This window comes from Coregonus clupeaformis, chromosome 1, assembly GCF_020615455.1.
Source record: "Coregonus clupeaformis isolate EN_2021a chromosome 1, ASM2061545v1, whole genome shotgun sequence".
Taxonomy (NCBI): domain Eukaryota; kingdom Metazoa; phylum Chordata; class Actinopteri; order Salmoniformes; family Salmonidae; genus Coregonus; species Coregonus clupeaformis.
In genome coordinates this window covers 17,147,451-17,169,588 of record NC_059192.1, presented here as the reverse complement: position 1 = coordinate 17,169,588, position 22,138 = coordinate 17,147,451, and the positions used below count along the sequence as shown (strand labels likewise).

The window sequence follows — 22,138 nt, the reverse complement described above, 5'->3', positions numbered from 1 at the left end:
CTTTTGTAATTATGTTAGCACAGCTGAAAACTGTTGTTCTGATTAAAGAAGCAATAAAACTGGCCTTTTTGAGACTAGTTGAGTATCTGGAGCATCAGCAATTGTGGGTTCGATTACAGGCTCAAAATGGGCAGAAACAAATAACTTTCTTCTGAAACTCGTCAGTCTATTCTTGTTCTGAGAAATGAAGGCTATTCCATGCGAGAAATTGCCAAGAAACTGAAGATCTTGTACAACGCTGTGTACTACTCCCTTCACAGAACATCGCAAACTGGCTCTAACCAGAATAGAAAGAGGAGTGGGAGGCCCCGGTGCACAACTGAGCAAGAGGACAAATACATTAGAGTAGTTTGAGAAAAAGACGCCTCACAGGTCCTCAACTGGCAGCTTCATTAAATAGTACCCGCAAAACACCAGTCTCAACGTCAACAGTGAAGAGGCGACTCCGGGATGCTGACCTTCTAGGCATAGTTGCAAAGAAAAAGCCATATCTCAGACTGCCCTTCTTAATCTTTTCTTTTTATTGGCCAGTCTGAGATATGGCTTTTTCTTTGCAACTCTGTCTAGAGTTTAGAGCATGATCACACGTGTATCTGTCTGTGTCTATGTTGGTGAATCTATGCCCCACATGTCTACATATACAGGTGTGTGTGTGTGTGTGTGTGTGTGTGTGTGTGTGTGTGTGTGTTTGATTAAATGTCCCATTTACAGGTGTGTGTTTGATTAAATGTCCCTACATATCCACATATACAGGTGTGTGTGTGTTTGATTAAATGTCCCCACATGTCCATATATGCAGGTATGTGTGTGTTTAATGCTTCCCCAGTATTTAACTACTTCCATCCCTCCTATAGGTGTACCTCAGCCAGACATTGTGTGGTATAAGGATGCGGTACCCATCTGCCCAGTGAAGACCCCCAGGTATAGGGTGTTAGTGGGGGGCAGTTTGCAGGTCAACGGCCTTCTGCCCGACGACACAGGGATGTTCCAATGCTTTGCACGGAACCTAGCAGGAGAAGTGCAGACCAACACCTACCTGGCTGTCACTAGTGAGTTTACCTGCTGTTCTTTAATAGTTTCACTCATTTTACTCTGTCTACAACTCTTTTCACTCCTTTTACTCTGTCTACAACTATTTTCACTCCTTTTACACTGACTACATCGTGGTCCACTCCTTTTACTCTGTCTATATCTACTTTCACTCCTTTTGCAACTATTTTAACTCCTTTTACTCTGTCTATATCTACTTTCACTCCTTTTGCAACTATTTTAACTCCTTTTACTCTGTCTACAACTCTTTTCACTCCTTTTACTCTGTCTACAAATCTTTTCACTCATTTTACTCTGTCTACAACAATTTTTACTCCTTTTACACTGTTTACAACTACTTTCACTCCTTTTATTCTGTCTACAACTGTTTTCACTCCTTTTACTCTGTCTGCAACTCTTAACTCATTTACTCTGTTTACAACTATTTTTACAAATTTTACTATGTCTACAACTATTTTTACTAATTTTACTCTGTCTGCAACTCTTTTCACTCCGTTTACTCTGTCTACAACTGTTTTCACTCCTTTTACTCTGTCTGCAACTCTTAACTCATTTACTCTGTTTACAACTATTTTTACTAATTTTACTCTGTCTACAACTATTTTCAATCATTTTACTCTGTCTACAACGATTTTCACTCCATCTACTCTGTCTACAACACTTTTCACTCATTTTAATCTGTCTACAACTATTTTAACTCCTTTTACTCTGTGTACCACTCTTTTCACTCATTTTACTCTGTCTACAACTCTTTTCACTCCTTTAATATTTTCCCTCCTTTTACTCTCTCTACAACTCTTTTCACTCCTTTTACTCTCTCTGCAACTGTTTTCACTCATTTTACTCTGTCTACAACTATTTTAACTCATTTAAACTGTTTACAACTATTATTACTAATTTTACTCTGTCTACAACTATTTTTACTAATTTTACTCTTCCGCAACTATTTTTACTCATTTTACTCTGTCTGCAACTATTTTTACTCATTTCATCTGTTTACAACTATTTTTACAAATTTTACTCTGTCTGCAACTATTTTCACTCCTTTAATATTTTCCCTCCTTTTACTCTCTCTGTAACTATTTTCACTCATTTTACTCTCTCTGCAACTGTTTTCACTCATTTTACTCTGTCTACAACTCTTTTCACTCCTTTTAATCTGTTTACAACTGTTTTCACTCATTTTACACTGTCTACAACTCTTTTCACTCATTTTACTCTGTCTACAACTCTTTTAACTCATTTAAACTGTTTACAACTATTATTACTAATTTTACTCTGTCTACAACTATTTTTACTAATTTTACTCTTCCGCAACTATTTTTACTCATTTTACTCTGTCTGCAACTATTTTTACTCATTTCATCTGTTTACAACTATTTTTACAAATTTTACTCTGTCTGCAACTATTTTCACTCCTTTAATATTTTCCCTCCTTTTACTCTCTCTGTAACTATTTTCACTCATTTTACTCTGTCTACAACTATTTTTACTCATTTTACTCTCTCTGCAACTGTTTTCACTCATTTTACTCTGTCTACAACTCTTTTCACTCCTTTACTCTGTCTAAAACTCTTTTTACTAATTTTTCTGTCTGCAACTCTTTTCACTCCTTTTACACCGTCTACAATTATTTTCACTCCTTTTACTCTGTCCACAACTACTTTCACTCCTTTTACACTGTCTACAACTCTTTCACTCCTTTTACTCTGTCTACAACTCTTTTCAATCCTTTTACTCTGTCTGCAACTATTTTCTCTCCTTTTACACTGTCTACAACACTTGTTACTCATTTTACTCTGTCTACAACTATTTTAACTCTTTTTACTCTGTGTACCACTCTTTTCACTCCTTTTACTCTATCTATAACTCTTTTCACTCCTTTAATATTTCCCTCCTTTTACTCTTTCTGCAACTATTTTCACTCATTTTACTCTGTCTACAACTCTTTTCACTCCTTTTACTCTGTCTACAAATCTTTTCACTGCTTTTACTCTCTCTGCAACTATTTTTACTAATTTTACTGTCTGCAACTGTTTTCACTCATTTTACTCTGTCTACAACTCTTTTCACTCCTTTACTCTGTCTAAAACTCTTTTTACTAATTTTTCTGTCTGCAACTCTTTTCACTCCTTTTACACCGTCTACAATTATTTTCACTCCTTTTACTCTGTCCACAACTACTTTCACTCCTTTTACACTGTCTACAACTCTTTCACTCCTTTTACTCTGTCTACAACTCTTTTCAATCCTTTTACTCTGTCTGCAACTATTTTCTCTCCTTTTACACTGTCTACAACACTTGTTACTCATTTTACTCTGTCTACAACTATTTTAACTCTTTTTACTCTGTGTACCACTCTTTTCACTCCTTTTACTCTATCTATAACTCTTTTCACTCCTTTAATATTTCCCTCCTTTTACTCTTTCTGCAACTATTTTCACTCATTTTACTCTGTCTACAACTCTTTTCACTCCTTTTACTCTGTCTACAAATCTTTTCACTGCTTTTACTCTCTCTGCAACTATTTTTACTAATTTTACTGTCTGCAACTATTTTTACTAATTTTTCTCTGTCTGCAACTCTTTTTACTCATTTTACTCTGTCTACAAATCTTTTCACTCCTTTTACTCTCTTTGCAACTCTTTTCACTCTTTACTCTGTCTACAACTATTTTTACTATTTTTACTCTGTGTACCACTCTTTTCACTCCTTTTACTCTGTCTACAAATCTTTTCACTCCTTTTACTCTCTTTGCAACTCTTTTCACTCCTTTACTCTGTCTAAAACTCTTTTTACTCATTTTACTCTGTCTACTACACTTGTTACTCATTTTACTCTGTCTACAACTCTTTTCACTCATTTTACACTGTCTACAACTACTTTCTCTCCCTTTACACTGTCTACAACTCTTTTCAATCATTTTACTCTGTCTACTACACTTGTTACTCATTTTACTCTGTCTACAAATCTTTTCACTCATTTTACTCTCTCTGCAACTGTTTTCACTCATTTTAATCTGTCTACAACTATTTTTACTATTTTTACTCTGTGTACCACTCTCTTTTCACTCATTTTACTCTGTCTACAACTCGTTTCACTCATTTTACTCTGTCTACAACTCTTTTCACTCCTTTACACTGTCTACAACTCTTTTTACTCATTTAATCTGTTTACAACTATTATTACTAATTTTACTCTGTCTACAACTATTTTTACTAATTTTACTCTTCCGCAACTATTTTTACTCATTTTACTCTGTCTGCAACTATTTTTACTCATTTCATCTGTTTACAACAATTTTTACAAATGTTACTCTGTCTGCAACTATTTTCACTCCTTTAATATTTTCCCTCCTTTTACTCTCTCTGTAACTATTTTCACTCATTTTACTCTCTCTGCAACTGTTTTCACTCATTTTACTCTGTCTACAACTCTTTTCACTCCTTTTAATCTGTTTACAACTGTTTTCACTCATTTTACACTGTCTACAACTCTTTTCACTCCTTTACTCTGTCTAAAACTATTTTTACTAATTTTTCTGTCTGCAACTCTTTTCACTCCTTTTACACCGTCTACAATTATTTTCACTCCTTTTACTCTGTCCACAACTACTTTCACTCCTTTTACACTGTCTACAACTCTTTTCAATCCTTTTACTCTGTCTGCAACTATTTTCTCTCCTTTTACACTGTCTACAACACTTATTACTCATTTTACTCTGTCTACAACTATTTTAACTCTTTTTACTCTGTGTACCACTCTTTTCACTCCTTTTACTCTATCTATAACTCTTTTCACTCCTTTAATATTTCCCTCCTTTTACTCTTTCTGCAACTATTTTCACTAATTTTACTCTGTCTACAACTCTTTTCACTCATTTTACTCTGTCTACAACTCTTTTAACTCATTTAAACTGTTTACAACTATTATTACTAATTTTACTCTGTCTACAACTATTTTTACTAATTTTACTCTTCCGCAACTATTTTGACTCATTTTACTCTGTCTGCAACTATTTTTACTCATTTCATCTGTTTACAACAATTTTTACAAATGTTACTCTGTCTGCAACTATTTTCACTCCTTTAATATTTTCCCTCCTTTTACTCTCTCTGTAACTATTTTCACTCATTTTACTCTGTCTACAACTATTTTTACTCATTTTACTCTCTCTGCAACTGTTTTCACTCCTTTTAATCTGTTTACAACTGTTTTCACTCATTTTACACTGTCTACAACTCTTTTCACTCCTTTACTCTGTCTAAAACTCTTTTTACTAATTTTTCTGTCTGCAACTCTTTTCACTCCTTTTACACCGTCTACAATTATTTTCACTCCTTTTACTCTGTCCACAACTACTTTCACTCCTTTTACACTGTCTACAACTCTTTCACTCCTTTTACTCTGTCTACAACTCTTTTCAATCCTTTTACTCTGTCTGCAACTATTTTCTCTCCTTTTACTCTGTGTACCACTCTTTTCACTCCTTTTACTCTATCTATAACTCTTTTCACTCCTTTAATATTTCCCTCCTTTTACTCTTTCTGCAACTATTTTCACTCATTTTACTCTGTCTACAACTCTTTTCACTCCTTTTACTCTGTCTACAAATCTTTTCACTGCTTTTACTCTCTCTGCAACTATTTTTACTAATTTTACTGTCTGCAACTATTTTTACTAATTTTTCTCTGTCTAAAACTCTTTTTACTCATTTTACTCTGTCTACTACACTTGTTACTCATTTTACTCTGTCTACAACTCTTTTCACTCATTTTACACTGTCTACAACTACTTTCTCTCCTTTTACACTGTCTACAACTCTTTTCAATCATTTTACTCTGTCTACTACACTTGTTACTCATTTTACTCTGTCTACAACTCTTTTCACTCATTTTACACTGTCTACAACTACTTTCTCTCCTTTTACACTGTCTACAACTCTTTTTACTCATTTACTCTGTCTACTACACTTGTTACTCATTTTACTCTGTCTACAACTCTTTTCACTCATTTTACACTGTCTACAACTACTTTCTCTCCCTTTACACTGTCTACAACTCTTTTCAATCATTTTACTCTGTCTACTACACTTGTTACTCATTTTACTGTCTACAAATCTTTTCACTCATTTTACTCTATCTGCAACTGTTTTCACTCATTTTAATCTGTTTACAAATATTTTTACAATTTTTACTCTGTGTACCACTCTCTTTTCACTCATTTTACTCTTTCTACAACTCGTTTCACTCATTTTACACTGTCTACAACTCTTTTCACTCCTTTACACTGTCTACAACTCTTTTTACTCATTTAATCTGTTTACAACTATTTTTACTAATTTTACTGTCTGCAACTATTTTTACTAATTTTGCTCTGTCTGCAACTCTTTTTACTCATTTTACTCTGTCTGCAACTCTTTTTACTCATTTTACTCTGTCTGCAACTCTTTTCACTCCTTTTACACTGTCTACAATACTTGTTACTCATTTTACTCTGTCTACAAATCTTTTCACTCATTTTACTCTATCTGCAACTGTTTTCACTCTTTACTCTGTCTGCAACTCTTTTTACTAATTTTACTCTGTCTGCAACTCTTTTCACTCCTTTTACACTGTCTACAATACTTGTTACTCATTTTACTTTGTCTACAAATCTTTTCACTCCTTTTACTCTCTTTGCAACTGTTTTCACTCCTTTTACTCTGTCTACAACTCTTTTAACTCATTTACTATGTTTACAACTCTTTTCACTCATTTTACTCTGTCTACAACTCTTTTCACTCCTTTAATATTTTCCCCCCTTTTACTCTCTCTGCAACTATTTGCACTCATTTTACTCTGTCTACAACTTTTTTTACTAATTTTACTCTGTCTACAACTTTTTTTACAAATTTTACTCTTCCGCAACTATTTTTACTCATTTTATTCTCTCTGCAACTGTTTTCACTCATTTTACACTGTCTACAACTCTTTTTACTCTGTCTAAAACTCTTTTTACTCATTTTACTCTGTCTACTACACTTGTTACTCATTTTACTCAGTGTAAAATGAGTGAAAAGAGTTGTAGACAGAGTAAAATGAGTAACAAGTGTAGTAGACAGAGTAAAATGAGTGAAAAGAGTTGTAGACAGTCTACAACTCTTTTCACTCCTTTACTCTGTCTAAAACTCTTTTTACTCATTTTTCTGTCTGCAACTAATTTCTCTCCTTTTACACTGTCTACAACTCTTTTCAATCATTTTACTCTCTCTGCAACTGTTTTCACTCATTTTAATCTGTCTACAACTATTTTTACTATTTTTACTCTGTGTACCACTCTTTTCACTCATGTAATCTGTTTACAACTATTTTTACTCATTTAATCTGTTTACAACTATTTTTACTAATTTTACTCTGTCTACAACTATTTTAACTATTTTTACTCTGTATACCACTCTTTTCACTCCTTTTACTCTGTCTACAAATCTTTTCACTCATTTTACTCTCTCTGCAACTGTTTTCACTCATTTTAATCTGTCTACAACTATTTTTACTATTTTTACTCTGTGTACCACTCTTTTCACTCATGTAATCTGTTTACAACTATTTTTACTCATTTAATCTGTTTACAACTATTTCTACTAATTTTACTCTGTCTACAACTATTTTAACTATTTTTACTCTGTATACCACTCTTTTCACTCCTTTTACTCTGTCTACAAATCTTTTCACTCCTTTTACTCTCTTTGCAACTGTTTTCACTCCTTTTACTCTGTCTACAACTCTTTTCACTCCGTTTACTCTGTCTACAACTCTTTTCACTCATTTTTATCTGTCTACAACTATTTTAACTCATTTTACTCTGTCTACAATATTTTTACTCTTTTTACTCTGTCTGCAACTCCTTTCTCTCCTTTTACATTGTCTACAACTCTTTTCACTCCTTTTACACTGTCTACAATTCTTTTCACTCATTTTCTGTCTACAACTCTTTTCAATTGTATTACTCTGTCTACAACTCTTTTCACTCCTTTTACTCTGTCTACAACACTTGTTACTCCTTTTACTCTCTCTGCAACTATTTTCACTCATTTTACTCTGTCTACAACTATTTTTACCAATTTTACTCTTCCGCAACTCTTTTTACTCATTTTACACTGTCTACAACTCTTTTCACTCCTTTACTCTGTCTAAAACTCTTTTTACTCATTTTTCTGTCTGCAACTACTTTCTCTCCTTTTACACTGTCTACAACTATTTTCAATCATTTTACTCTGTCTACTACACTTGTTACTCATTGTACTCTGTCTACAAATCTTTTCACTCATTTTACTCTCTCTGCAACTACTTTCTCTCCTTTTACTCTGTCTGCAACTCTTTTCAGTCCTTTAATATTTTCCCTCCTTTTACTCTCTCTGCAACTATTTTCACTCCTTTTACTCTGTCTACAACTCTTTTTACTCTGTTTACAACTATTTTTTACTAATTTTACTGTCTACAACTATTTCTACTCATTTTACTCTGTCTACAAATCTTTTCACTCATTTTACTCTCTCTGCAACTGTTTTCACTCATTTTAATCTGTCTACAACTATTTTTACTATTTTTACTCTGTGTACCACTCTTTTCACTCATGTAATCTGTTTACAACTATTTTTACTCATTTAATCTGTTTACAACTATTTTTACTAATTTTACTCTGTCTACAACTATTTTAACTATTTTTACTCTGTATACCACTCTTTTCACTCCTTTTACTCTGTCTACAAATCTTTTCACTCCTTTTACTCTCTTTGCAACTGTTTTCACTCCTTTTACTCTGTCTACAACTCTTTTCACTCCGTTTACTCTGTCTACAACTCTTTTCACTCATTTTTATCTGTCTACAACTATTTTAACTCATTTTACTCTGTCTACAATATTTTTACTCTTTTACTCTGTCTGCAACTCCTTTCTCTCCTTTTACATTGTCTACAACTCTTTTCACTCCTTTTACACTGTCTACAATTCTTTTCACTCATTTTCTGTCTACAACTCTTTTCAATTGTATTACTCTGTCTACAACTCTTTTCACTCCTTTTACTCTGTCTACAACACTTGTTCACTCCTTTAATATTTTCACTCCTTTTACTCTCTCTGCAACTATTTTCACTCATTTTACTCTGTCTACAACTATTTTTACCAATTTTACTCTTCCGCAACTCTTTTTACTCATTTTACTCTCTCTGCAACTCTTTTCACTCCTTTACTCTGTCTAAAACTATTTTTACTCATTTTTCTGTCTGCAACTACTTTATCTCCTTTTACACTGTCTACAACTCTTTTCAATCATTTTACTCTGTCTACTACACTTGTTACTCATTTTACTCAGTCTACACATCTTTTCACTCCTTTTACTCTCTCTGCAACTACTTTCTCTCCTTTTACTCTGTCTGCAACTCTTTTCAGTCCTTTAATATTTTCCCTCCTTTTACTCTCTCTGCAACTATTTTCACTCCTTTTACTCTGTCTACAACTCTTTTTACTCTGTTTACAACTATTTTTACTAATTTTACTGTCTACAACTATTTCTACTCATTTTACTCTGTCTGCAACTCTTTTTACTCATTTTACTCTGTCTGCAACTATTATTACTCATTTTACTCTGTCTACAATATTTTCTCTCCTTTTACTCTGTGTACCACTCTTTTCACTCATTTTACTCTGTCTACAACTATTTTTACTAATTGTACTGTCTACAACTATTTCTACTCATTTTACTCTCTCTGCAACTATTTTCACTCATTTTACTCTGTCTACAACTCTTTTTACTCTGTCTACAATATTTTTACTCTTTTTACTCTGTCTGCAACAATTTTTACTCTTTTTACTCTGTCTGCAACTATTTTTAGTCATTTTACTCTGTCTACAATATTTTTACTCTTTTTACTCTGTCTGCAACTCCTTTCTCTCCTTTTACATTGTCTACAACTCTTTTCACTCCTTTTACACTGTCTACAATTCTTTTCACTCATTTTCTGTCTACAACTCTTTTCAATTGTATTACTCTGTCTACAACTCTTTTCACTCCTTTTACTCTGTCTACAACACTTGTTACTCATTTTACTCTGTCTACAATATTTTCACTCATTTTACTCTGTCTGCAACAATTTTTACTCTTTTTACTCTGTCTACAAATCTTTTCACTCCTTTTACTCTCTTTGCAACAGTTTTCACTCCTTTTACTCTGTCTACAACTCTTTTCACTCATTGTACACTGTCTACAATTTGTTTCACTCCTTTTACTCTGTCCACAACTACTTTCACTCCTTTTACACTGTCTACAACTCTTTCACTCCTTTACTCTGTCTACATCTCTTTTCACTCATTTTCTGTCTACAACTCTTTTCAATTTTATTACTCTGTGTACTACTCTTTTCACTCCTTTTACTCTGTCTACAACACTTGTTACTCATTTTACTGTCTACAAATCTTTTCACTCATTTTACTCTGTCTACAACTCTTTTTACTCATTTTACTCTGTCTGCAACTATTTTTTACTAATTTTACTCTGTCTGCAACTCTTTTTACTCAAGTTACTCTGTCTGCCACTATTTTTACTCATTTTACTCTGACTACAATCTTTTTACTGTTTTTACTCTGTCTGCAACTCTTTTTAGTCATTTTACTCTGTCTACAAATATTTTCACTCCTTTTACTCTCTTTGCAACTGTTTTCACTCATTTTACTCTGTCTACAGCTCTTTTCACTCCTTTTACTCTCTTTGCAACTGTTTTCACTCCTTTTACTCTGTCTACAACTATTTTAACTAATTTACTCTGTTTACAACTTTTTACTAATTTTACTGTCTACAACTATTTTCACTCATTTTACTCTGTCTGCAACTCTTTTTACTCATTTTACTCTGTCCGCAACTCTTTTACTCCTTTTACACTGTCTACAACTCTTTTACTCCTTTTACACTGTCTACAACTCTTTTCACTCATTTTACACTGTCTACAATTCTTTTCACTCCTTTTACTCTGTCTAAAACTACTTTCACTCCTTTTACACTGTCTACAGCTCTTTCACTCCTTTTACTCTGTCCACAACACTTTTCACTCCTTTTACTCTGTCTGCAACTATTTTTAGTCATTTTACTCTGTCTACAATATTTTTACTCTTTTTACTCTGTCTGCAACTCCTTTCTCTCCTTTTACATTGTCTACAACTCTTTTCACTCCTTTTACACTGTCTACAATTCTTTTCACTCATTTTCTGTCTACAAATCTTTTCACTCCTTTTACTCTGTCTGCAACTCTTTTTACTCATTTTACTCTGTCTGCAACTATTATTACTCATTTTACTCTGTCTACAATATTTTCACCCATTTTACTCTGTCTGCAACAATTTTTACTCTTTTTACTCTGTCTACAAATCTTTTCACTCCTTTTACTCTCTTTGCAACTGTTTTCACTCCTTTTACTCTGTCTACAACTCTTTTCACTCATTTTACACTGTCTACAATTTGTTTCACTCCTTTTACTCTGTCCACAACTACTTTCACTCCTTTTACACTGTCTACAACTCTTTCACTCCTTTACTCTGTCTACATCTCTTTTCACTCATTTTCTGTCTACAACTCTTTTCAATTTTATTACTCTGTGTACTACTCTTTTCACTCCTTTTACTCTGTCTATAACTCTTTTCACTCCTTTTACTCTGTCTACAACACTTGTTACTCATTTTACTGTCTACAAATCTTTTCACTCATTTTACTCTGTCTGCAACTCTTTTTACTCAAGTTACTCTGTCTGCCACTATTTTTACTCATTTTACTCTGACTACAATCTTTTTACTGTTTTTACTCTGTCTGCAACTCTTTTTAGTCATTTTACTCTGTCTACAAATATTTTCACTCCTTTTACTCTCTTTGCAACTGTTTTCACTCATTTTACTCTGTCTACAGCTCTTTTCACTCCTTTTACTCTCTTTGCAACTGTTTTCACTCCTTTTACTCTGTCTACAACTATTTTAACTAATTTACTCTGTTTACAACTTTTTACTAATTTTACTGTCTACAACTATTTTCACTCATTTTACTCTGTCTGCAACTCTTTTTACTCATTTTACTCTGTCCGCAACTCTTTTACTCCTTTTACACTGTCTACAACTCTTTTACTCCTTTTACACTGTCTACAACTCTTTTCACTCATTTTACACTGTCTACAATTCTTTTCACTCCTTTTACTCTGTCTAAAACTACTTTCACTCCTTTTACACTGTCTACAGCTCTTTCACTCCTTTTACTCTGTCCACAACACTTTTCACTCCTTTTACTCTGTCTACAACTATTTTTACTCCGTAATCTCTGTCTACAAACTTTTATTACTCTGTCTACAACTCTTCACTCCTTTAATCTTTTCACTCCTTTTACTCTGTCTACAACTCTTTTCACTCCTTTAATATTTTCATTCCTTTTACTTAATCTACAATGCTTTTCACTCCATTTACTCTGTCTACAACTCTTTTAACTCCTTTCACTCTGGCTACAACTATTTTCACTCTTCCCCCCCCACCACCTCCCTCCCTCCCTCTCTTTCTGGGTTGTGAGTGTATAGTATGAAGGCAATAAAAGGTGTGTGACTGCTGTGTTAATGCTGGGAGTGTTAGTGTTACTGAACACTGAGTGTGCATTTTTGTGTGCGTGTGTCTTCCCTCAGGCATTGCCCCTAACATCACTGCTGGACCGTCCGACAGCACGGTGATTGACGGCATGTCAGTCATCCTCCATTGTGAAACATCAGGAGCACCAAGACCAGCTATCACCTGGCAGAAAGGTCAGACTCTCTCCGCTGCACCACACCACCAGGCACACACTGTCATAGGGGACCATTCACCATTTTTTCCTTTATGTATAAACGATGGACTTAAACAGAATCTAGCTCATGCAGATTAATAGCAGACATTTGTTTATTAAATGTTTTATTTAACTTTTATTTATAGGTGCAATATGCAACAATTGCTCTGCCATTTCCTGGTAACAAAAAATCTAATAGTTTGCCTAATTTCAGTATAGAGAATCATTGTACCTTTCAAACCACTATGAAATATATTTTCAATAACCAAAGATAGTGTATCTTCAGCTGTTTGAAGCTGGTGTACAAAACCAAAAGTAAAAGACGTAAAAAATAAACTTAAGAGCGGGAAGCATAGAAATGGCGCACATAGAAAATATCTACTTCTTAGACTTGATTTAGATGGGAATGACAGATCTATAACTCACATTTGAGTCGCCCAAAAAGTTCCATATTGCAGCTTTAAGCAAGGAGTCATATTGAGACCCAGGTCTCCTTTGGCAAAATTCCAAACTAAACACATTAAATATGAAATGCAATCAATAAAAAGTAACAATCAATCAAACAGTTACCCCAAACAGTTTCCCCAGCTTCCCCAAACAGTTTCCCCGGCTTCCCCAAAGCTTCCCATCAAGACATCTCTTATTTCTTATTTCTCGTGTTTTCTTTATTATATATATTTTTATTTAATTTTATAATTTTATAATTATTAGTTTTACTATTTTTATATTGATTACTGCACTGTTGGGTAGAGCTTGTTAAACATTTCACTGTACTTGTTGTGCATGTGACAATAAAACTTGAACTTGAAGTAATTTACAAAAACACGTGTCAGTGACCCCAGTAAACTGTGTGTATCTCTGTGTGTGTGTGTCTCTCTCTCTCTCTCTCTCTCTCTCTCTCTCTCTCTCTCTCTCTCTCTCTCTCTCTCTCTCTCTCTTCTCTCTTCTCTCTTCTCTCTCTCTTTTCTCTCTTCTCTCTCTACCCCCAGGTGAGCGTGTTCTGGCCAGTGGTTCTGTTCAGCTGCCCAGGTTCACCTTGCTGGAGTCAGGCAGCCTGCTCATCTCCCCCTCCCACATATCAGACGCTGGCACCTACACCTGCATGGCCAGCAACTCCCGGGGCATAGATGAGGCTGCTGCTGACTTGGTGGTGTGGGGTGAGTGTGTGTGTGTGGGGGGGGTCTTGTACACTTTGTCAATCCTGGGGGAGACTCAACAAATCTTGCACATTTCAATTATGTCGCATAGTAGACTATTATCTGATTGGTTGATGGACTTGATCCAGGAACAACATGTGACTTGATCCAGGGACAACATGTGACTTGATCCAGGAACAACATGTGACTTGATCCAGGGACAACATGTGATCCAGGGACAACATGTGACTTGATCCAGGGACAACATGTGACTTGATCCAGGGACAACATGTGACTTGATCCAGGGACAACATGTGACTTGATCCAGGGACAACATGTGACTTGATCCAGGGACAACATGTGACTTGAACCAGGGACAACATGTGACTTGATCCAGGGACAGCATGTGACTTGATCCAGGGACAACATGTGACTTGATCCAGGGACAACATGTGACTTGATCCAGGGACAACATGTGACTTGATCCAGGGACAACATGTGACTTGATCCAGGGACAACATGTGACTTGATCCAGGGACAACATGTGACTTGATCCAGGGACAACATGTGACTTGATCCAGGGACAACATGTGACTTGATCCAGTGACAACATGTGCCACTTGGAGAAATCAGAACGTGCAGCACGCACTGCATCCTTCCCTTTCTAGTGTGTGTGTATAAGCGTGTGTTCATACATCCACTCTCTCTCCCTACAGCTCGCACCCGTATCAACAACCCCCCTCAGGACCAGAGTGTCATCAAAGGCACCAAGGCCATCATGACCTGTGGAGTTACACATGACCCCAGTGTCACCGTCAGGTAGGAGAGCACACACACACCAAGCACTATGTACACGCACGCACACAAACACACACACACACACACACACACACAAACACACACAGTACACTTTTACACACACATACAGACACACTGCACCCACACACACACAGAGAGGCACACAAAGCACCTTATATACACACAGACAGACACACTTTTCTCCAACCATACATACAACAACACACACTAACAATATGACAAAGTCACAGGGTCACAGGGGCCTTACACCTGCTGTGTATATCAATGTGTAACTGTGTGTTAAAGGCTCAGTGCAGTCAAAAAAATATGATTTTCCTGTGTTTTATATATATTTTTTCCAGACTATGAGGTTGGAATAATACTGTGGGAAATGTATGATAATGCCCTTTTAATGTAAGAGCTGTTTGAAAAGGCCGCCTGAAATTTCAGCCTGTTTCAGTGAGATGGAGTTTTGGCAGTAAATTAGTTAATAGACCAATAAGAAAGAGTTCCAAACCTCTCTGCCGATAACAGCTAGTTTTCAGTTTTCCCCTCCTCACGCAGAGCACTCCCGGACAGTCCTAGAAAATTATTGCTTGAAAAATTGCTCATTGATAAGAAGTTATTTTTGTTTCTTTTTGACCATTTTAATTGAAAGGTACTTAATTGTTACCCAGAAATTATTTGATATTGAGATGAAAATGTCTGCATTGGACCTTTAAACTGTAGGTATGTGTGGGAGAAGGAGGGCTCGGCCATCAACGCCCAGTCTATCCCCCGTATCCGGCTGGACCCTGATGGTACCCTCCACATCTCCCAGACCTGGTCAGGTGATATTGGGAACTACACCTGTAGGGTTACATCCGTAGGGGGCAACGACTCACGCAGCGCACACCTCCGAGTCAGGTAACACCATCGACATCTCTCTCTCTCTCTCTCTCTCTTTATCATCCTCTAGTTTTCTCTTCCTCTCTTTCTCTCTCTTTCTCTCTTTCTTGAACAAGATATACTGCTTGTTTTCTGTCTCTCTCACTTCTTTCTCTCCTCTTTATGGCATTTTTCTAATTCTCTCTGTCTTTTGTTTTCTATTTACCACACAGAAAATACTTCTGTTGCTTCACCATCTTCTAACTTTCTGACCTCCCCTTCTTTTGCCACCTCTGACTCATTGTCAAACTGTCTTCTTGTAGCTCAGTTCTCCTGTCTCAGTTCTCCTGTCTCAGTTCTCCTGTCTCAGTTCTCCTGTCTCAGTTCTCCTGTCTCAGCTCTCCTGTCTCAGCTCTCCTGTCTCAGCTCTCCTGTCTCAGCTCTCCTGTCTCAGCTCCCCTGTCTCAGCTCCCCTGTCTCACCTCTCCTGTCTCACCTCTCCTGTCTCACCTCTCCTGTCTCACCTCTCCTGTCTCACCTCTCCTGTCTCACCTCTCCTGTCTCACCTCTCCTGTCTCAGCTCTCCTGTCTCACCTCTCCGTATCTCACCTGTCTCACCTCACGTCTCACCTCTCCTGCCTCAGCTCTCCTGTCTCAGCTTTCCTGTCAGCTTCCTGTCTCACCTCTCCTGTCTAATCTCTCCTGTCTCTCCTCTCCCCTCCCCTGTCTCACCTCTCCTGTCTCACCTCTCCTGTCTCACCTCTCCTGTCTCAGCTCTCCTGTCTCAGCTCTCCTGTCTCAGCTCTCCATCTCTCACCTGTTTCACCTCACGTCTCACCTCTCCTGCCTCAGCTCTCCTGTCTCAGCTTTCCTGTCAGCTTCCTGTCTCACCTCTCCTGTCTAATCTCTCCTGTCTCTCCTCTCGTCTCCCCTCCCCTGTCTCACCTACCCTGTCTCACCTACCCTGTCTCACCTCTCCTGTCTCACCTCTCCTGTCTCACCTCTCCTGTCTCAGCTCTCCTCTCTCAGCTCTCCTCTCTCACCTCTTCTGTCTCACCTCTTCTGTCTCAGCTCTTCTGTCTCAGCTCTTCTGTCTCAGCTCTTCTGTCTCAGCTCTCCTGTCTCAGCTCTCCTGTCTCACCTCACTCCCCATTCTCACCTCTCCTGTCGCAGCTCTCCTGTCTCACCTCACTCCCTATTCTCACATCTCCTGTCTCAGCTCTCCTGTCTCACCTCTCCTGTCTCAGCTCTCCTGTCTCACCTCACATGTCTCAGCTCTCCTGTCTCAGCTCTCCTGTCTCACCTCACATGTCTCAGCTCTCCTGTCTAACCTCACATGTCTCAGCTCTCCTGTCTCACCTCACATGTCTCAGCTCTCCTGTCTCAGCTCTCCTCTCTCACCTCTCTCTCTCACCTGTCTCAGCTCTCCTGTCTCAGCTCTCCTGTCTCAGCTCTCCTGTCTCAGCTCTCCTGTCTCACCTATCCTGTCTCATCTCTCTCCCCATTCTCACCTCTCCTGTCTCACCTCTCCTGTCTCACCTCTCCTGTCTCACCTCTTCTGTCTCATCTACCCTGTCTTTCCTCTCCTGTCTCAGCTCTCCTCTCTCAGCTCTCCTGTCTCAGCTCTCCTGTCTCAGCTCTCCTGTCTCAGCTCTCCTGTCTCGGCTCTCCTGTCTCAGCTCTCCTGTCTCGGCTCTCCTGTCTCAGCTCTCCGTCTCTCACCTGTCTCACCTCTCCTGTCTAACCTCCCCTGTCTCACCTCTCCTGTCTAACCTCCCCTGTCTCACCTCTCCTGTCTCACCTCTCCTGTCTCAGCTCTCCTGTCTCAGCTTTCCTTTCTCACCTCTCCTGTCTCACCTCTCCTGTCTCAGCTCTCCTGTCTCACCTCTCCTGTCTCACCTCTCCTGTCTCAGCTCTCATGTCTCAGCTTTCCTTTCTCACCTCCCCGTCTCACCTCTCCTGTCTCATCTCTCCTGTCTCACCTCTCCTGTCTCACCTCTCCTGTCTCACCTCGCCGTCTCTCACATGTCTCACCTCTCATGTCTCACCTCTCCTGTCTCACCTCACCTGTCTCACCTCTCCTGTCTCACCTGTCTCACCTCACATGTCTCACCTCTCCTGTCTAAACTCTCCTGTCTCACCGCTACTGTTTCACCTCTCTCCCCATTCTCACCTCTCCTGTCTCTCAGCTGTCTAACCACACTCCTGTCTGTCTCTCTCTTTTCTTCTCTACCCTGCTCTCTTAGGTTCCTATACTGTTGGTTTTTGAGTCAATCTTACCTCTTAGAATGTATGTTTACAACTCATCCAGTCATATCTTTCTGTCTGTCTGACGACCCCCCCCCACACACACACACACACACACACACACAGGCAGCTGCCTTATGCTCCAGAGAACCCTGCGGCCCTGCTAAGTTCCTCGGAGAAGAGAGCCATCAACCTAATCTGGGCCAAACCCTTCGACGGGAACAGCCCCCTAATTCGCTACATCCTGGAGGTCTCTGAGAACAGTGAGTGATCTCAGGAGGACACAGGGAGGTGGACAACAATAAAGAATAAACCACTGTTAGTAGGAGGAATATAATGAAGAGGACTAGATCATCTATGTGTCTGTTCTCTCTTCCTGTGCTAGACGCTCCCTGGGCTATCCTCCTGGCCAACATAGAGCCGGAGTTGACATCGGTGACCGTCAGTGGGCTCATCCCAGCACGCTCCTACCAGTTCCGCCTGTGTGCCGTCAACGACGTGGGCAAGGGCCAGTTCAGCAAGGAGACTGACCGGTGAGAGAGAGAGAGAGAGAGAGAGGGAGAGGGAGCGAGAGAGAGTCCTCCCAGAATCCCTCTCTCCCCTCTAAAGGCCCTTATCCCCTGCTGTCCAATGATAACAGCCCACTCAGTCTCCCAGTCAACCAGTGTGTGATCCCCTGTCCCAGTACACATTGTCCATGGTTTATGTGTGTATGTGTGTGTGTGTGTGTTTATCTGCTGAAGGATCAGAATTTGAGCCGATGCAGCCAGACACACACCACCACCTCACTCACTCAGAGAGGGCTTTGGGGGTGTCCCGGGAGATTGTGGAGATCAGTTTGGCTTCACTAGCCTGAGTCACTTCTCATAATGTAGTGTGCTCTGGCCGAAAGTAGTGCACTATGTAGTGAATAGGGGGCCGTTTGGGACGCAACCCTCCTCTTACACAGGCTAGCTCGTCAAGCCAGCTCAAATGCGAGGTTTTGACAGGATAATAATATACTGTAGAGCTTTACTTGATTTAATTGATTCAGCATTATCTGACTGGTGTACTGTGGTCTGTGCTATTAGCCTTTTCCCTCTCTGGGTAGGTACCTGTCTCCATCAGTAGGAAAGGCATTAAGGCATAGTGATGGTTTTGTACACAGCTTAGACACAGATACTGTAGATAGCATGGACAAAATCTAATCAAATTTTATTTGTCACATGCTTGGTAAACAACAGGTGTAGACTAACAGTGAAATGCTTACTTACGGGCCCTTCCCAACAATACAGAGAGAAAGAAAATAGAGAAATAATAGAAAAGTAAAACACATAATAAATACACAATGAGTAACTTGGCTATAAACATGGGGTACCAGTACTGAGACGATGTGCAGGGGTACGACATAATTGAGGTAGATATGTACATATAACTAGGAATAAAGTAACAGATAGTAAACAGTATAGAGGTCCTGGATGGCAGGGAGCTCAGCCCCAGTGATGTACTGTGCCGTACGCACTACCCTCTGTAGCACCTTGCTGTTGGATGCCAGAGCAGTTGCCGTCCCAAGCGGTGATGCAGCCAGTCAAGATGCTCTCAATGGTGCAGCTGTTGAACTTGATGAGAATCTGAGGGCCCATGCCAAATCTTTTCAGCCTCCTGAGGGGGAAGAGGTGTTGTCGTCGTGCCCTCTTCACGACTGTGTTGGTGTGTTTGGACCATGATAGATCCTTAGTGATGTGGACACCGAGGAACTTGAAGCTCTCGACCCGCTCCCCTTCAGCCCCTATCAATGTGAATGGGGGTGTGCTCGGCCCTCTGTTTCCTGTAGTCTATGATCAGGACCTTTTTATTGCTGATGTTGAGGGAGAGGTTGTTGTCTTGGCACCACACTGCCAGGTCTCTGACCTCCTCCCTATAGGCTGTATCATCGTCGTCGGTGATCAGGCCTACCACCGCTGTGTCGTCTGCAAACTTCCGTGAACAGGGAGTACAGGAGGGGACTAAGCACGCACTCCTGAGGGGCCCCCGTGTTGAGGGTCAGTGTGGCGGATGTGTTATTGCCTACCCTCATCACCTGGGGGCGTCCCGTCAGGAAGTCCAGGATCCAGTTGCAGAGAGAAGTGTTCAGTCCCAGGGTCCTTAGCTTAGTGATGAGCTTGGAGGACACTGTGTTGAACACTAAGCATTAGTCAATGAGCAGCATTCTCACGTAGGTGTTCCTTTTGGAAAGGGCAGTGCGGAGTGCAATTCAAAGCATTTCATGGCTACAGATGTGAGTGCTACGGGGCGATACTCATTCAGACAGGTTACCTTGGCGTGTTTGAAGCATGTAGGTTTTACAGACTGGGACAGGGAGAGGTTGAAAATGTCAGTGAAGACACTTGCCAGCTGGTCAGCGCATGCTCTGGTAGTCCGTCTGGCCCTGCGGCCTTGTGAACATTAACCTGTTTAAAGGTCTTACTCACATTGGCTGTATTGACACTGCCTGTTTGATGGTTCGTCTGAGGGCATAACGGGATTTCTTATAAGCGTCCGGGTTAGTGTCTCGCTCCTTGAAAGCGGCAGTTCTAGCCTTTAGCTCAGTGCGGATGTTGCCTGTAATCCATGGCTTCTGGTTGGGATATTTACTGTATGTACGGTCACTGTGGGGACGACGTCATCGATGCACTTATTAATGAAGCCGGTGACTGTGGTAAACTCCTCAATGCCATCGGATTGGGCGGCAGGTAGCTTAGTTAAGAGCGTTGTGCCAGTAACCGAAAGGTCGCTGGTTCTAATCCCCGAGCCGACTAGGTGAAAAATCTGTCGATGTGCCCTTGAGCAAGGCACTTAACCCTAATTGCTCCTGTAAGTCGCTCTGGATAAGAGCGTCTGCTAAATGACTGAAGATGTTTTAAAAAAATTAAAATCGGATGAATTTATTCCAGTCTGTGCTAGCGAAACACTCCTGTAGCTTAGCATCCGCTTCATCGGACTACTTCCGTATTGAGCTGGTACTTCCTGTTTGAATTTTTTCTTGTAAGCAGGATTCAGGAGGATAAAGTTATGGTCAGATTTGCCAAATGGAGGGCGAGGGAGAACTTTGTATGCGTCTCTGTGTGTGGAGTAAAGGTGATCTAGAGTTGTTTCGCCTCTAGTTACACAGGTGACATGCTGGTAGAAATTTGTTAAGACGGATTTCAGTTTTCCTGCATTAAAATCACCGGCCACTATGATCGCCGCCTCTGGATGAGCATTTTCTTGTTTGCTTATGGCCTTATACAGCTTGTTGAGTGCAGTCTTAGTGCCAGCATCACTTTGTGGTGGTAAATAGACAGCTACAAAAAATATAGATGAAAACTCTCTTGGTAAATAGTATGGTTCCCCAACTGATTTTATTTGGCCCCTACATTTATTTATTTATTGTTGGACATAAAAGACTGTAAAAACACCAGCAAATTACCACTAAGTGATTTTAATTTGGTAAATTTGTTACAAAATATTCCCACACATAATAGAGAGATATATGTGATCGTATATAAATGTAAGCAAGGTTTGAAATTATTATGTTTTAGTCAAATATGATATCTGTTTGGGCCTCTTGGGGTCAATTTGCAGTCTACAAATTATTTGTAATTATGTTCCAGCCCCCTGACCATCCGCTCAATAAATAAATTAACCCGCGGCTGAATCTAGTTAATGATCCCTGGTCTACAGCGTATCATTAGGTATTCTAACTCAGCTGTTGTTAATACAACTGAGCCCCATGTAGCTCAGTTGGTAGAGCATGGCGCTTGCAACGCCAGGGTTGTGGGTTCCTTTCCCACGGGGGGCCAGTATGAAAATGTATGCACTCACTAACTGTAAGTCGATCTGGATAAGAGCGTCTGCTAAATGACTAAAAATAAAAAATAACAAAATAAAAATAAAAATAAATAGAGACACACACCACCCCCTTTGAGCCGACTATGACGTTCTGTCCTGCCGATGCATAGAAAAACCAGCTAGATGTACAGTATATTATCGATGTCTTTGTTCAGCCAAGTTTCCGAGAAACATAGGATATTACAGTTCTTCAGGTCCCATTGAAAGGATAGTCTGGAACTGAGCTTTTCCAGTTTGTTCTCCAGTGATTGTACATTGGCCAATAGAATGGAGGGTAGAGGCGGTTTATCTACTCGCGCCGCAGTTCATTCAGGGTGCCGCACGTCGGCCTCTATATTGCCGTCTCTTTCTCTTCTGAGTGTCAGGGATT

General features: G+C 39.2%; 1 protein-coding gene across 1 annotated transcript in view; it reads left to right on the top strand.

Annotated features, from left to right (window-relative positions):
* LOC121577743 (protein sidekick-2-like) overlaps window positions 1-22,138 on the top strand; it is a 242,162-nt gene that overhangs the window by 128,493 nt on the left and 91,531 nt on the right. The window contains exons 8-14 of the mRNA XM_045207986.1: window positions 855-1,049; window positions 12,735-12,851; window positions 13,861-14,028; window positions 14,724-14,826; window positions 15,535-15,711; window positions 18,046-18,182; window positions 18,305-18,452. Coding sequence (XP_045063921.1) covers window positions 855-1,049; window positions 12,735-12,851; window positions 13,861-14,028; window positions 14,724-14,826; window positions 15,535-15,711; window positions 18,046-18,182; window positions 18,305-18,452 — 1,045 coding nt within the window. The remainder of the gene's footprint in view (window positions 1-854; window positions 1,050-12,734; window positions 12,852-13,860; window positions 14,029-14,723; window positions 14,827-15,534; window positions 15,712-18,045; window positions 18,183-18,304; window positions 18,453-22,138) is intronic.